An 18,120-nucleotide genomic window follows, 5' to 3' on the forward strand; every position below is an offset into this window, starting at 1 on the left:
GCATTACAACACTGACCAGTTGGAGGGTGCTGGAGTGAACCGCCTGTCCCAGACTTGGTTTGGATTCACCATCTGTCCGTTCCACAAATAGGCCGAGTGTGGAGTACACACGGCCTCGATTCCCCTCGAACAGGGACACAACACTGAGTAAACATTAACCGTTGACTCGTTTTTGCATATAGGCTCTGCTATTTGAGAAGAGAGAAACATTTAGGGAAGGTTAGAAGACATTTATTCCAGTGTATACTTCCATTTGAATGTTCACTGCTGTCATTCACCCACAAAAGCACAATTTATTTATTTTTTATATCTAGCTTTATTGACCTAGTTGATTACAAAAGGCGGACAGAATCAAATGCTACATAGTAAATCACATCACCATGTCTCACAGCAAGATCTGTCCATCATTAAAAATAAATGAAGTCAGATTAAGAACAGCGAAATGTTTAATTCAATTAATAGAATAATAAGCACATCAGGAAAAAACAGTTTTTGCTTCAGTCACTCTCACATGTTTTTACAAAAGAAGGAGACATTACTTGAATGGTAAAGTAATAAACATTGTGAAGTCCTAAAATAAAACTGAGACTGAGGGCTCAAACTGCTCCGGGAACATGACGGATCTTCCGTTGTCCATCAGCTCACAAGGTCACAGGACTTCCCATGAGCCTCTCCTGCCGCAACAATATCAATCTGTTGTGCCACAGCTCCTCTGCCCTCTCCTTGTCCATGAACAACTGCAAGACGGCATAGAAAGGACGGGTTAGTGAGGGCACAGACAAAGACATAACAGCTACAGACTGTAGTTAGACTGAAGTGCAACATTCAAGAAGCACCATTGTTTACATAACAAACATAATGTGTGATAAACATAAATCAATAAAAAGTTGAATCAGTCCAAATCCATTATCAAAATCTGTTCACTGGGACTCATAAATCCTTACTGAGATCTAATGTGGATTTTGGACTCACAGCAAAGCCTCTCAAAGGGATCTGGTGTCTTAAATGTCATATTAGTCTTGACCGCCAACTTCAAAACGCACATAAGAAAAACCGTTACTTTAGAAACAGCCGTGGGCCTAGAGAGGAAAAAGGCCGACACACGTGACTTGTATTCGTCGCAGCACATCGCTACTAATGTTAGTGATTGTAAAAGGGCCATAAAACTTCTACCGCAAGTGTCTGACGAATGTAGGCGTCTGTTTATTAGGAAGTAACATAACGACTGTGAGCCTGAGAAGCGAGGCGCATCTCCGCATCCACTGTGTGCGAGTCGGTCGTTTGAGGCTGAGAGACAATGTTGACACGGCGCTGTCGATGTGTACATACTGTACGTCTACGCCGTGATGTGTGTCTATTATTATGCAGATTGCAGAGCAGCGGCGGCCACCTCGATCCTTCATTCCTAACCCGCGCCGCTTACAGCCGCACCGCATGTTATCTGTGTGTTAGATTCAACACCAGCGAGTTCTTGTCTGTCGGCGGCGCGCCGGTGTCATGGTGCTAATGAGCCTGTGTGTGTGGGATGACAGTATCTGGGCTGGGCTAATGGGACTCATCTGTTCTAATTGGAAGCGGAGCTGGAGCTGAAGCTGAATCCGGGGCCCGCCTGGGGCATATTGCTGCCATACATCAGCCTGTCTGAGAGGGTGTGTGTGTGTGTGTGAGCTGGGGGGCAGTGTGAGTGTGAATGCCTGTGTTTATTTGAGTGGGTTATCTGCATACGTCAGGGCATAACTTCGTTTCCCCAGTGGAGATAGATGACTTGGAAGCCCCGGGGAGCGTTATTGGAGTTTAAAGTTTTCCTTCTCGTTTTTCATCATTCGTCTTGGGGCAGGGGAGGAGGTGATGTTAGGAGGCTGTAATCTACTATACGAGGCACGCTGTCAGAATTTGCAGGAATGGTGAAAAAAGTGGTGGTGGTGGTGTTAGTAACAGCCGAGTTTATCTTTTAAAAGGGCAAAATTTGTGTTTCTAATATCTCACGCGTTAAAAGAGGACGGGGAGGTAAAATGTTCAGCAGGATCAACTTGAGCAGTGTCAGCACTTAGGAAGTTGTTCATTGGTTGAGAAGGCTGTTGTAAGGCATACGGTGCAGGGGGTCGACCGGGTGAGAACCTACACTGGGATGGGCGAGCGGGTCGCTGTCGTTGTAGACTATAGACAAGGGAAAGGAGACGTCCTGAGAATCGGCGCCCCGCGACTCCTCTTTCACCTCCGCTGGTTCAGCCTGTGCTCACAGAAACACACAAAAGATACGGCACGTTTAAACAATCCCCAAGGGAAGTAAAGCACCTATTCGGAATGAAACATAAACGTAAACATTTTTGATGCAAATTGTTTTCAAAATAAAAAAAAACAATATTCTGTAAAAACATATTCATACAGCTGAGGCTGAATGGAGAAACGGAGGGAAGCACTATTCATGGCTGCATATTATCATAAAATAATTCCTACTAAGCAAGTAAAATATGCTGCCAATATTGGTATATTTTTCATGTGCAGAAAAGAAATGAAATGCAACGTGACATTTGTCCAGCAGGTGGCAGTGAAAGTCGGGCTCACGTTGCACACTTTCCCAAAGCAGCATATTGATGGAATCCGAGTGAATTGCCTCACAAGCCTGTGTACGTCTTTGTCTAACTTCATATACTCCACCTCATATTTTCGTTAAGTGAGTCTTACTGGTTATGAACCACCAACTGCAGTGCAAGGTGCTTTTGTACAAATCATGGTACTTGGTCAGTGGGCCACTTTGTTACAGTTAAAGGGCTTTCTTTTTGTAACTGAAAAGGACTTAAAGCAAAGAAGAGGATTCTTCAGCCCCCTCATGTTTCCATCTGAAGAGTCCATGCTGATAGAAGGGATTCTTCCTCCATCCATAGAGGTATTACTTAGAAATATAATAAGCCCCTCATTTGGAAGGATGGCCCGTTCCCTTTGTTGTTCTTGATAAAGAAGAAACATCAAAATCAACACTTTGCCAAGTCCATTCATGTTTCAAACACTCCTAGAACCAGCTCTGAAGCAAATGTTTACCCAGTTGGAAAGATCTACTTAAAATTCATTTGGCAAGATACAATAAGTAAGCCAGATAGAAAACACACTGGCTACTAAGTGAGTTGATGCGACACATACAATATTCCTGGTACAGGACATTTTAAATTATAGCTGCTTGCATGAAAATCCTTTAAAGAATAGAATAAGAATGAATCCAAAATCACATATTCATAGGCACGTATTCACACAATTCTATGTTCAAATATATCTGAGGTATATCTTCTTATTTTGGATAGAAAAACAAATAACCAAAATGTATCTACTGTAGGGTGTTCAGACAATGTTTAAATGTGCGGCATATTTAGCAATTACTCTCTTCACTGCAGCCAGAGATGGAATGTATGAAATCTTTTACATTACATGTCATTTAGCTGACGCTTTTATCCAAAGCCACTTTCAACCAAAGTGCATTTCAACCAACTATAAAGATACAATCCCAGAAGAACAAGAAACAAGAAAGTGAAATTTCATCAAATAAGCCGATGTAAAACTTGTTAAGAGCCATTATAAGTACAATTTAAGTGCCACAATTTGTTAGTTTTTGCCAAGGTGTAGTCTAAAGAGGTGTGTCTTTAGATTGCGGCGGAAGGCTCTCTGCCGTCCTGAAATCTTCCCAACTGAGGATCAATCGTCTGGATATCAAAAGTATTATTTGACTACTGATGAGGACAAAACCCAGGAGATTGATAAAAAAATCATTTTGCACTTGAAGTTATATTTTCTTTAGACACAACCCACCACATTCTTTTAGATTATTTTGTATATTTTGTTTCCTCAATTGTACCACCAGAATGATCTTCCTACAGATGTGAGAACAGATGTGACGTGGGGCTGTGAACACTGGGAGCGAAGCGCCCGGCTGGACGGCTCGACCCGGTTCCGTTTTTTTGCGTCTGCAGCGTGCAGGCCAAGCTGCCGCCACGTTGCTCTTGACCTTTGTCGGACTTCTTGAGTGTCCCGAAGAAGTGCGCGCGGGTTCTCTTGTCACATGTTGTCGCCTCTCGGCTGAAAAGCAGCTCCTGAGCCCCCAGCAAATCTAATTGCTGCTCCTTCAGAGACGGGGACATTTCAATAATGACTTCTGTGGGGTTTTTTTTTGTTTTTTGTCTGCATCTGCACAACCAGAGAGAAGCGAGAGGGGGGTGGGCGAGAGAGAGAGAGAGAGAGAGAGACGGCTGTTGCCTGCTGTGGCTTTTGTGTGGGTGCTGGCGCTTTGGAGGCGGCGAACAGTGGAGCGTCTGATGAAACCGTCTCAGGTCGGAAACAAACGGCGCTGAATGAATGTTTGATTCGGTCTGGGCTGTCCCTGGACAGACGGCACCGCGCCGCGGCGAGGGGAATTTAATAAGAGACGGGAGTGAAAAGATAGAGAGGGTGAGGGGCAGGGGGAGAACGCACCTTTATGTCATCCCTGGATGATTTGAAAGCCTGAGGAACAAAGGAATCACTCTCGATGGCCTCAATGTCCTTTATCCTTCGCACTTGCTCCTCCAGAGAAGTCCCCTCTGGAACGCATGTAACACAGAAGAGAGGTTATGGACAAAAATGTGCACAGGTGACCGGGAACACACTCACGCACACGCACACGCACACACACACACACACACACACACACACACACACACGGGGTCAGCCATCCCTTGTCATTTTCTAAAAAGCCACCAGATTTCATTTGGACTGGGCTTAGTTGATTGTATGTTATTGCTCTGTATAATACTCCTTGACACATAAAATATCAAATATCTCATATTCCCCCTGGTTTTATCGTGGGCTTCTTTAAAAAAAAAAAAAAAAGGACTATTGCTTAGCCAAGGGCACGGAGTCCCTACAAAAGGAAAGTTAGAGAAAAAAAAACAACTAACAAGATCATAGGCAGACGGTGAATTACACTCAGATAATGCATTCTAAAATAATCAAAACATGAACACAAACTCTCTGCAGTGTAATTTCATTATAGAGACTAAATGTGATTAGGTGTCATACACTTTTCATGTATCAGAAAGTATTTTGCTCTCGTTCGTCCAATCCAACAAAAAGACAGAAAGGGTTTCTAGTAAATTACTCTTGGATATGAACACACCGGGATTCTGCATATCACATAACAAATCACTTCAAGACTCCAGGAGCAGTCTGCGCAGCGTGGGAGGGCAAAAATAGGTGTGCCGGGAAAGTTGGCAACTGCAGTCTGAATGCTCCCATTATCCTGAAGCTGTCAATCTCGCCACTGATCAGTCAATATTCATCCCTCTCTCCCACATCCATCCGTCCTCTCCTGCACTCTCCCATCTCTACAACTGTCAATCCAGCAGACATCCATGTTTCCCTGCTCCACTGATGTCGGTAGTGTCGTGAAAACAAGTACACAAAATGGGAACGAACACACGCACACACACACGCACACACACACACACACACGCGCGCGCGCGCGCGCCAAGGAACATCGGGAGATGATACCACTCCTCCCACATGTAGACGCGTGTTTTCAGACTTCCATAGTCACACTCATGACTGCTATAAACCTGTACATCCAACGCACGCACGCACGCACACACACACACACACACACACACACACACACACACACACACACACACACACACACACACACACACACACACACACACACACACACACACACACACACACACACACACACACACTAAAGATGCAATTGGAGCTAATAGCAGGAATTCATTTAATACATTAGTGGTTACAGAGAGGGTGTCACAAAAGATCTTCATGGTCCTGGTGTTTAATGAATAAATGAATATTTTGTTACGGCTTTCCCAGCAAAGCGTCTCATAATATCTGTCACACACACACACACAACTTATTATAGTTCATAATAGCACTCAAACAAACTCTGATTTGCTTTAAATGCACTGCAGAAGTGGACTAGTGAGTGACAAGTGGAATGAATCCGTCCTATATGACAGATTATCAGCTTGTCATCCTGTGAGAGGAAGGTGCCAGCGGAGGCGCTTTGCACAGCTCCAAAAATAGTCACTACCTTGACTGGGCTGCTAGATGAAGCCTGAACACCGGCCCAATATCCTCCTGGAGACTGCGGCCCGTCCTTCACGCCACTATCACCGCCACTCTCTGCACGCGGCGGCACGAGCGCGCTCGCATTCCAATGACAGCCGAAACGCCTGTGACCGGCCGACGATTAATTCATCACAATTTAATTCACTTTTTCAATTACCCCTCCTCTGCAGTCTTTTGAGCGTGTGCGGCCCTACATGAAGAACTACCACGTTAAGCCACGCACGCACACACACACACACACACACACAATATCTGCAAGGATCTCTTCGGCAGACGTCTGTTGCTGGGATGTCCGTGTGCACTGCAGGGATCCGTTGAGACCTCAGACTTTTTGACAAACACATTATTGGTAGATAAAATGACTTCCATATGCTGTTTGTCAGATGTCAGACGGGAAAGATATGTATTTCATGAGAAAATCTAAAATAATGGACAATGAGTGCGGGCCTCGCCTGCTGAGAGGCAGACAAAAAATCAATGCTCAAGCTGGGCAAGTGCACTCCGCAGCTCGGAGAGGTCAAAGTTGATATTTAATATTGACACATTATCCGGGCAAATTAATTTAACAGACCGACTCAATTGTCACTGCATTAGGAACGCATCTCTGTCGGCGATGAGAGGAGGACAAAGTGAAAGCTGAGAGAACGGGAGGCAACCGACACAAAATGGACACAATTAAATATTAAGGATGTACCCCTTTAAATGAGGTTATTAGCCCCGTGGAATGCATTTAAAGCATTACGGCGAGCCAGGAAATGGGATCAACCTCAATCAATAAACTTTTTCTTGTTCTATCTGCAGATGTGAATAATGCATCCTGACTGGCCAGTGCATGTTAACATGTATACTGCGTGGCCTTGCATTTTCACATTAGTGTGTGTGTACGTGTATGTAAGAGGCGGTCAAAAAACTCACTCGCCATCTCATTACTGAAATTAGTTGGACAGACAGCTGTGCTGACGGGTGGCTCGCGAATCAATAGGCCATTGTTCTCTCTAAATAGCTGTTTGTCCACTTCATTGATTAAGAGCACGGGACTCGGAGAGAAAATCAAACCGGCCAATGAGAACAGATTTCGGCTCATCAGCTTCAGCCCCGAAGATGACGGCGTTGCTCGGAAGATTCTGGCCGGCCGCCAGGAGAGGGCGCTGGTCCACAGCACATGTGGACTAGTGGGCAGACGCCTTCGGCCGTGGCCGCCTTGTCTTTGTAAACTTGACTTTGGTCTCCAGTTTGTCAATCAAGAGCAGCCGAGGCGGATATATTGCCGCTGCTGATTAATTCCAGTAATTGAGTGCACGAGCGTGCCAGCTAAATTGCCGCGGCAATTGTTGTTGTGAGGAGAGGAAAATAAATGAACAAATTGTGGCAAATCTTTGACCATTTCGTAATGATATGGCAAAAAGAGAGCGTTTAATGAATGTATTCAAAATGAAGGATTTATTTATGATGGGGAGTGTGACGTCAGCACAGTAAGGGCTAAAAAACACATCTGTGACAGTTTGTGGCTGTTTTAATTCACCCAGTTTGATCAAAGAAACATCATTATTGAATTTTGTCAAGGAAAGAGGATGAAATGTAAAATGTTTGGTTTTAATTGTATATATTTAATAGCCTCCAGAACGTTTCTCCGCGTCGCTGACACACAGTAACACAAACCAACAATGATATTAACTCGGGTTCTTAAAACACACAAGGATAAACATTTATCCAACTTTTGTAATGCATGCCGGGCTTGCACATGTCAACACGCACACTCTCTGCTTCCCGGGTTTCAATAATGTGCCGCCCCCCCTCCCTCCCTGCACCGCGGTAAGGATGTGTAATTCAATGCTCAATTTAGGCTCGTCTCGGTGGAGATTTTTTTTTTGCCTGCTAATTGATAGAAATTAAGCCATTAATCAAGCCACTAGCCATCATTCAACCCAGGGAAGATGAATACAAACTTTCATAATAACCACCTTCCCCATTTTAGCCCTCATTAGCATTAATTTTTAATGCAATTATGCTATTCTTTTACACTGAGCTCATAAATTACTGCTCTTTTGTTGCTGGCTGGCCTTGTAAAATCCAAAGTAATGCTTTGTAGTCTGATCTTTAAGGCAATTACTGGCTTCTTCACTCTTTTATCTCCCTGCATTTCCAATAACCTGCTCTCTAATGATTTATCTCCGCTGCACCCCCACTCCCACACCCTCCAATCCCCTTCCCCACTCTCTCTGTCTCTCTCTCTCTCTCTCTGTCTCTCTCTCTCTCTCTCTCTCTCTCCCGCTCGCTCGCTGCACCAGCGGCCAACTGCCCCGCTGCCAGCCTCCGCCTCCAATCCCCCATCCGCCCACATTCTCCCCATCTCTTTACAGCAGCCCCAGATCCATCGGGGATGCACACAAACACATGCACGCTTGCCTCCACCGAGTTAACTACATTAACACACTCACGCGTGTACGAGAGTATTCAATGTCAGTCTGTGTGTGCGTGTGTGCAGTAACTTTGTTTACTATCTCCTTTAGTCATTTTCCAGCTCGCCCCTTCATTAGTGAATATCCAGCTCCAGCAACGGCGACACCACCAGGGGAATGCCAAGGTAAGAGGCTGGCGCTGCATCTCACTCGCTTTCCCTCTCTTGGCTGGTCTCCTGTGGGTCTTACCTGTAGGCTAGCTGCTCTTGTTTATGTAACCCCTGAGCTGGGTAAACACACACACACACACAGACACTCGCAGAGCTTGGCATCAAACAGCTGAGTTAAGCTTAGCAGGGCTGCGTGCTAGGGGCGATAGCGGGGCTGCGGTCTGGCCCTGTTCTCAGCAGCAGCATCCTGGCGGCATCAAAGTCTTTAACCAAGCGATTCTCCGGGCCCAAACAACAGGCTGCTCCAGAGCATGCCCGAGAATTGGACTGAACAACAGCGTGGAACCCCCCCCCCCCCCCAAATGAGACAATAGGTTACTTATTAAAATCCGACTGATGGGATTTCATTATCCCCACCAAATGACTCTCTGTGAAACATTTAGTTACGCTGGTGCGGACTTACATTGCGCTCTCACTAAAACGAATAAAGAGAGAGCGCCGATGTGTCTGCAAATGAGATATGCAGTGGACATGACATGACGTGACTTAGGCCCGGAGCCATCGGGTCACACCCCTTCTTGCACTCCAACAGCCAGCTTGTGTTATTAAAAAGGTGTGTGTTGTGGGCCATGGTTGGGTAATACTTTTAGACTGAATTGATTAGGAGCCGCTGACAGGCTCTGATGTTCGCCCTGGAAATGCATCAAGTGGCTAATGAGCAGCTATTAGTCCCATTGATTTGCTGATTTCAATTGCAGGGGCCAAAGCGGCACGTCAATATTTGCATAGCTAATACCCAGCGGCTTTAGGCAGTGAAAAATGGGACCTCAGTGGGTAAGTGAGACGGAAAGGAAAGAGAGAGGGAGAGATAAAGGAATTCCAAGAGAATAAAACACCTGAACCGTCAAAACAATCCAAAATGGCCGAACCACATTCCCCGGGAAAGATCTGGCGCTTTTCTGATGGGTCACTAAACACCAATGGTGCCTTCGCAACAACGTGGAGATGCGACGCCGACACCCGTCTGACGCCTGTGGCTGCCGGAGGAAAGGGGGTGGGGGGGGGGTTCAACGGGTCACTCAAAACGAGGAGGGGAATTGCGACGGGCTGAGCCAGATGTCCCGAGTGTGTCCCCGGGGAGCGCGCGCACCGTTTGTATGTATGTGTGTGTGTGTGTGTGTGTGTGAGAGCGAGCGGGGAGATGTCCAATGACGGAGCAGGTGGCCAAGTCTAATGCGCGTTCCCACGAGACCACGCGCTACACACATCACTCATATATTACACCCCCCCCCCCCCCCCCCCTACACCACATGTCTCCATAATCCACGAATCCCAACAATGCACCTTCCACCACAAACACACACGTCGGGCCGAGCGAACGCCCCCCCCCCCACGGTGGTCACCTTGTTATCGTAGTGTCAACTGGTCTCTGTGGAGTTGGCCGCCCTGTCGGCTCCTGTCGCTGCCATCGGGGGCCTGTCACACATCACCGAGGCTCAGTTGTCTCCCTTTAACCTGCCGCACTGATGCTCGGCTCTATGAGCTCTCCAGGACTTGTGCAGGAAACCACATTTGATCGCGTTCTTTGGGAAATTCCGCGCCTGGAGCTTTGGTTAACTTAGCAGATCGAGGCGTGTGGTGTGCTTATGCTATATCTTCCGCGATATCTATTTGGCTTCAGGAAATGAATAGCAGCTGGTGACTGCGTCTCTCACACACACACACACACACACACACACACACACACACACACACACACACACACACGCGCACAGACTCTCTCCTAGCGTCTCCCCGTGATAGTGATCTCCCACTCTCCAGTCAATAAAGGTCTGAATGATGAATTAAAGACCCAAACAACCTGCTAATGACAGGATGACACGGCAGCCACGCGCCGCGCTCGGCTATCTCCTTCCACATCTTAGCGTATCCTCCTCCCTTTCTCTCACCCCTTCTGTCATTCAACCCCCGTTTACTCATCTACGCTCTCTCCTTCCTCTCCTGAACTGACCCCAGTTCGACCACCGTACAGTACATCCCCCCCCCCCCCCCCCCCAATCTGCACTAACAGATCCCGCCCCCTTATTTAACAGCACGTGTTCTGTCTGCCTGCATTATTAAGTCGAAGGGAGGAACAATAGATCCTTGCATACAGCTACATCTATCAAGCACAATAAGACCCACTCTATAAAGAAAAGATAATGCATGTGACTGCTGGATTCTGCAATAAAAACTCAAGTCAAGGTTTGCTTCAGTATTTGCTAGTTCACCTCAGAAAACATGAAAAATTATACAAATCATGCTACATTTCTGCTTTCCCAGTTTCCTTTACAGCTCAAATTCATCAAAGATGACATGTTTATTGTCGTGTTGTTGACATTATACCTATCGGTATCATGGGAATAAATAATGCATTTGCTGCCAAAAACATCAAACAGAGTACAAACAAAGCTTAAAAGTATCTCTTGTATATTTACTACATGTAAGTCAGCTGTTTATCTGAAACCCAAGCTGAGAAGCTGACTGCTCCTGCTGACCTGACTGCACGGCGCTAACTGCAAAGATAGCGGCTTAACCAAAACCAGGTGGGTGGGTTTTCCCCCCGTGCTATACGTCTACACCGTATGGATGTGTCAGTGTGTGTGTGTGTGTGTGTGTGTGTGTGACGGGGAGAAAGAGCGTTATGAGTGTTAGCCGATGTGCTGTGTCTGGGCAGCATCACAGAATCTCATTAAACAGTGAAGCTTTCACAGGCTGAGTGGCGAGATTTTCAAGATCACAGCCAGCTTTCCCTGTCTACGGGCTGCAAAGGGGGCCGGTGGCGTTCTCAGCCGCTTGCATTCAACTTAGTTTCCTTATGTTCTTGTTTAAGATGGTGTTGGCATGCTGCAAGAGCCACATGTCAATCCCCGTCCCTGTGATTCTTTCAGCCGGTTTATTAAACATGCAGAATACAGAAGGACTGCTTCGCTTTGCTGTAAGACAGGAGAGGCTTTTCAAGAAAATGGAGAACTGTGTTCAAAAACACACACACACACACCAGAACACAGATGAAGGAACAAGAACCTGAAACTGATTCCCCCCCCCCCTCCTCCCAACTGTACAGTAACCTGGAGTACAAAAACAATCTGTCTATGAGACTCACAGAGCTCTTCATCAAGTGCAGGGCTGTTTTAGTGTGATTGGAATATAGAGTCCTTCACTGCCCTTTACCAGAAATAACAAGCATTCCACTGCATTAACTTGATCTTAAACTAGGTGTGTGTGTGTGTGTGTGTGTGTGGGAATAGGTGCAGCGCTCTCAGCTTTGCTGGTCAGCAGCTCTTTTATGAACAGCTCTGTGGTCGGAGGAACACCCGGCAGCTAATTACTTAATTGGAGCGATGTCTTTAAAATGAAAATGATGTCATCTAAATCCAGGAAACAAGCTGGAGTTTCACGGACGCTAATTCGTGAACGTCGACACACAAACGGACGCACACACACCCCGTGACCTACAGTCTTCTTGACGTGGAGCAGTCAAGCAAACCGACTCCTTCCCCTAAGTCGGGCTGTAATTGATTCTCCTTTTCACTTTGCTGGCTCCTGACAGTGTGTGTGAGTGGGAGAAGGGGGGGGGGGGGGGGGGAGAGTGGTGAGTTGGTGAGAGAGGAGAAGGGACAGAGCGTGTCCTGTTTGTGTGGTCTGCTACAAACTATATTAGTAAAGGTCATGGAGTCTGTGTGTGTGTCTGAGTAGTAATTAATTAGGCAAATGCCCCCCTCCCCACCTCCTCCTCTTCTGACCTCAGCTGTGCGTAGACTAATAACCTTGGCACTGTGTAATGCATTAAACTCCTTTTTGGCCTATTTGTAGGGAATCATACAAAAAAAAGTGACATAATTTGCATGTAAATCAAAATCCATGAGAGAAATGCATGAGTGTTACTATAATGTTGTATAATGGATTTCTGTCAGCAGCACTACTGTGAGAGACTGCCGCCTCAGTCTGTGTGGACACACACATGAAGTACTGCTCCATGCGGTGACCCTTCTCCTACACAGTCGCCCCGGTCTGGGATAGATGCGCTGGTGTTACACGCGTGGTCCCCAAATAAGTTGCTAAAGAATATGACGCAAAAATCGTTCTGCATGCGTGGCCATCGTGTGACGTAATCAGGCTCTGTGGCTAAAACTCCATTTTTTGCTACTATTTGCAAACGGTACATTTAAGTCAACTATTTACAGAGTCGAGTAAAACAAGTGCAATACCTTCATGACACGGTGTTGGCCATCAAAGCAAACAAAAACCTACATACATACAGACACACATAAAGGGGACTGTCATCCAACCTCTTTTCAAGCTTCTCAAAGGGCGCACTAGTCACACACACCACACTTAAAAAAAGAAAAAGGGGCACCCAGGAATATAACACTGCCCGCCACACCCCCTCCCCAACCACCACACACACATTGAGAGTGACCCGTGATGTCTAATGACAAACCTTGTGGGGGCCACCACATGGCCAGAGCCACCCATGATGCCGGGACATTGACCTGCAGCAGTCTGCGGGTGTGTCTGACCACCCGGTTAGACTGCACCGAGCACACGTCTGCTGTGTATGATCACGTCCAGACACACGCAAGCGTGTGTGTGTGTGTGTGTGTTTGTCAGTGACTTTCATATGCTGGGAATGTTTTCAGTTAGAGGGGCAGACTAATACCTTTAACCTCTTAAACCTACAGCAGGCTTAATAAGGTTGAAACAGTCACAATGATTATTCAGCTACATCCTCTGGGTGTAATATTTCTGGAAATTTCAGTAAAAGCTAAAAGGGGAATTAGATGTGAACTATGAATTTCTCCACTCCAAAAAAATCAGCGAAAAATATTTATTGCTATGTGTAAAAAAATTGCAAATTCAATATATATGATTTAAAAGCAGTTTTCTTGACACTTTCGTTAACCTAAATAAGATGGACAGGAAATCTTGAAAATAAATCACCCCGGTGACTCAGGCGAGGTTGCTGAACACCAGGCCCGCTGGTAGCAGGTTAATTGATTAAGGTGACCCAAGAAACGATTACCAATCATGGAGGGTAAAAGGTTGCTGTCAATCATCCGTCCACTCGACCCCCAGAATGAACACGGGTCGGAAGCCTGCGTGGTCAATCTCTGCGGAATCTGGGCTACGGGCAGAGGTAGCTCGGCTGCTATCGGGTCAAACGCGTTGCTCCGCGGATATCCTCGTAGAAATGATTATGCTGTGGGCTCCGCTGCGACAGGCCACACTGGGCAGCATCAGCATCCCATTACCCCGGGACAACAAAGGGTCACGTGGGGGTTAGGAGGGTTCGGCCCGCGCCTGCACTCGTTCGCGGCACCGGCAGCGCTTAGGACAGGAGGTCGCCTAATCACCATGGCGAGCCGTCTCCGAGGGGGGGGTAACGAGAGGTGTGTGTGTGTGGGGGGGAAATCTACTTTAAATCTGCAGTGATGAAAAATCAATAAAGCAGTAATTGCTTGGCTTATCACTGTGCAATGAAACAATTTGGGAGGAGAAGGAAGGCTGGGTCCATACTGCACGCCAGTTTTCTTTTTTTTTTTGGGGTGTGTGGCTGCCGTGTGGGGAGCTGTGCATAGCACCAAAGAGAGAGAGAGAGAGAGAGAGAGAGAGAGAGAGGGAGGGGGGGGGGAGGAGGAGTTTGGGCTTCAGTGGGCCAAGGCAAGGAAAAAAAAAGGTCTCCTCGTGATAATTAAATCTTCTCACACTGATTTTCTGCCAAATTTATTTCCCCTGGGACCATAGCTCTGATTCAGTGCTTTCAAGCCTTGCATAACTAATCATTTCAACGTGGGGGGAACCACAAACCTGAATGAATTGGGAGGAGAGAGGAGAAAATAAAGAAGAGAGATGGCCAGACCAAATGTGTGCCCCCATTCATCTCTAAATCAATCATTATTTAGGCAGGACAATAAGGAACGTTCTTCAGTGAGATTCTGTTTGAAACAGACCTTTAAAGTGAAGGTGTAATTGATGGTGCAATGTGCTCTCTTTTACACTTTCTCTGCAGAGCTATACGAGCCCAAAACATCCTTTAATTCCTGGAACAAATAGAAACAATAAAGCCAATGAAGTGCCGGTTCAATATTCCTCTGACTGTTCCTGGCATGATTGTGTTGAACATAATAACACAACAAATAAGGCCATTTATCTGAAGTAACGACAGGAGATGGGTCTAACTCCGCTAATCAATACCAAATCAATACAAACCAGATTTTCTTACATCAAAATCACTGAGACGGATCTTTCCTGAGCGCACAGTGCACAGGAGCAATCCAGTGCCTCCCCCGAGCCCGGGGGGGTGGATCATATAGCCGGCGAAAAGAACACAGCTTTAAAAAAAAAATAAAAACAGTACAGTACTTTGCCCTGAGAGAGGATGCTGGGAACAATAATTATAGCTTAGTATAATTCACACACTCTCCTTATTAAATCCTCATGTTTTAGTTAATGTGATGAGATTATGGACACCGGATCCTGTCGTGTTTACCAGCGGATGAATTTCCCCGCTTGTCCTTCAAGTGGCAGCCCGGGCAGCGCCGACGCCGCTCGGCGAGGCAGCGTGGCACGCCACGCCGTGGCCCCGGTAATTAAAACATTTAAAGCAGAGCCGCCCCCCCCCCTGTGCTCCCGGGGTGTGATATGGGGGTCACGCGCCTGTAGATTCTAATTTGCGCGCCATTTGTATTCATGACAGGCACGTGCTAAATATTTAACAGCAGCCTGGCAGGAGTTTTGTATTGTTAGGCTTCCCAGGTCAAATAATTTGATTTCAAGGCAGATTACATTAAGCGTCAATGTCCAAGCCACTACTCTCATTTGCCTCTCATTTCCTGTCTTTTATTACAACCCAGATAGGCCACAGCTGAAGGGATATGGCTTTGGGTAATACAAGAGCTTGTTATCCGCGGATTAGTTATTATTTTCAATTAGAAAAAGGATCACATCGGGGGTTTTTTTTTTTTTACGGACGCACGCGCCCACGAAGGTACATGCAGACACTTGCATGCAAGGCGGACATTTTAGCTGACTGACTGTTTAGTGGCGCGTGTAATCGCTGGTAACCAGAGAAATAATCGCTTCAAACAAACGACGGCGAAAGCACCCGTCACGATGTACTTTCATGATGTATCGATTCGACCGAGGTATCCTACAGTCGGCGGGGACGTGTATCCTCTCCTTTTCTGTATGTTGAACAAGAAGGACGAGAAACCAAATACAGACATTTTCTGTTTTTTTCCGCCCGGGGCCCTGAGGTGATTGACAACAGAGCTAGTTAAACGGCGATGAGGCGTTAATGGATGCTAGGTCGAGGAAGTGAAAGGGGGGGGGTCGGGGGAGGGGGGTCTGTGGCTGAATATTTAATGGTCATATAATTCCTGAACACAGACACACACACAGACAGGTACACACCCAACCTGTGACCTGTCCTACACACGGCGTAATTAGGGAAACAGTCCTTTCGTTTAACTGCCAAAAGAGCACACGGTAGGTATATATCCCCCTAATGATATGGGTTAAAGAGCTATTATACGTCTCATTAAAATATATGATCTCTCAATCTGCTGGCGGTTTGAGGTAATGGGGAAAGTGCAGCATAAGGTCTTAAATACCGACTACAGGCTATAGGCAAGTGTCCAAACCGTATCTGCATAATTCTGTGTGCTGGTTTCTGGACGTGCTCCGCCAACCAGTGGGAGGAAATGAACTGCGGGGGTTATCGAGCATTTGACACTCATTTTCAAGTCAACTGGTTGATGCTGGATGATACCTTTTTAGTCAGCTCTGATGGACATTGGGAAAATACATTTCAAGAAAAGCAGCATGAATTAGTAGGAGATCTTCACCAAGCCATAAACACACGGAGCAGACCCCTTACGCTGGAACACGCCATTGGTTCAATATCAGAGGGTGTGATGGATCGTTGAAATCCGCTCTCTTTAGATCTGGCCATCCAACTCATTTTGTCTCCACTTTTGCAGCTACGGAGGAACTTTTGGTTTGCATCCCTGAGCGTTCAGTACCACGCCACCTCTCGTGTTGCGCCCCTTTGATCACATCGTATGCAGGCGCTCTTTTTTTTGTGATTCATGAATTAGTGAATCAAGAGAAAATATATTATGTCTTTGGTTCATGTAGAAAATCCAAACATTCACTGGCTCCAGCATCATTGTAATCATTTTGAGGATTTCAATTTTGAACCACTTGGATCAGATCTGTAGTGAAACACAAAGCAGGTTCTCCTGACGCAGGTAATATGGTCCACAAGAAAACAGAGTGCAGGATTCAATATTTGCTACGTTCAGTTTACATTACTACAGTAACCCCCCCACACACAGTAACTCTGGTGATAAGTTGCCTTCAGTCGGTACACTGCACACAAACAGACTGTTTTACAGAGGCAGTCAGTCCATCTTATTATAGCTGGACACACTATGGTAGCTAAAAGCCTCCTGGGCACACAGGCAACATCTCTCAGCTTTAATAGCCTAAACAAGGCATGCTACTAACAAAGGCACCGTCCTCCCCTCTCATTCTCGCACCCTTTCATATCACTTGTTTCCTTTTTCAACCACTAGCATCATCTGGCTGCCCTTAACCGGGGAGCCAAACACTCTTTTTAAGTGGAAACTACTTTGTTAACTGATGACCACAGGGTCAGTTATTGATCCTCTCCTTTTTTTTTCTCTCAGTAAACCCTGCTGATAAAACCCCCACTATTCTCGCAGGGCTTTGCAGTATGCAGCCACAGCTCGCTACAATAATAGATTGCATATCATAGCATTCACATGAATCAGTTCTCGGAGGTTCGATTACGACTAAACTAACTCAAACACAATGCCAGTGAAGGACGTGAGTCTATTTATGAACGAGGAGTGTAGGTGGTAGTGTTCTTCACTTCTCCCCTCCATCCTCTTTAGAGCTTTTTCTCATTTCAGTTGACTTAGCGGTTCAAGTGTAAACTTTCTAGTTGTGTTGACCTCAAAGAGGCCCTGCGGGGAACACGGAGACCCCTGGTGATCTGCTGTTTAGCAGCAGCAGTGGCCCTCCTCCTCCATCTTAGTCGTGCTTGGAGGAAGGGCAGAAGAGGGTGGAGCTGGCACACTCCGCTTGTGTGTAGGAGTGTGGTGTTGTGTGCCTTTCGTAACCGGGCCACTGGCACCTCTTGCGACCGAGGCAACGGCGAGTCACTTCGGGGAGCCCCTTCGTATCTCCCTTCTCGCGCCCCATAAGCAGGGAAAGGAAAAAGATGATGGTCCTTGAAGGCAGCGCCTGCGCGGGAGGCCGCAGCGCAGCGCTACACTCAAGCACGGCAACTTACTTCACTCAGGGCGAACAGTTGGAGTGAGCGAGCTTTGAGCAAAAGAGTCAGATGAAACAAAGAAAAAAACAGAGGCGCA

General features: G+C 46.4%; 1 protein-coding gene across 2 annotated transcripts in view; it reads right to left on the reverse strand.

Moving 5' to 3' along the window:
* Positions 1-26: 26 nt before the first annotated feature.
* rsrc1 (arginine/serine-rich coiled-coil 1) overlaps positions 27-18,120 on the reverse strand; it is a 92,848-nt gene continuing 74,754 nt past the window's right edge. For both annotated transcript variants that reach the window (XM_037462775.2, XM_037462774.2), the window contains exons 8-10: positions 4,459-4,565; positions 2,123-2,230; positions 27-737 (exon numbers count right to left, since the gene is read on the reverse strand). In XM_037462775.2, the coding sequence (XP_037318672.1) occupies positions 642-737; positions 2,123-2,230; positions 4,459-4,565 (311 nt within the window). In that variant the 3' untranslated portion in view covers positions 27-641. The remainder of the gene's footprint in view (positions 738-2,122; positions 2,231-4,458; positions 4,566-18,120) is intronic.

The sequence above is a fragment of the Pungitius pungitius genome, chromosome 3, assembly GCF_949316345.1.
Source record: "Pungitius pungitius chromosome 3, fPunPun2.1, whole genome shotgun sequence".
Taxonomy (NCBI): Eukaryota; Metazoa; Chordata; class Actinopteri; order Perciformes; family Gasterosteidae; genus Pungitius; species Pungitius pungitius.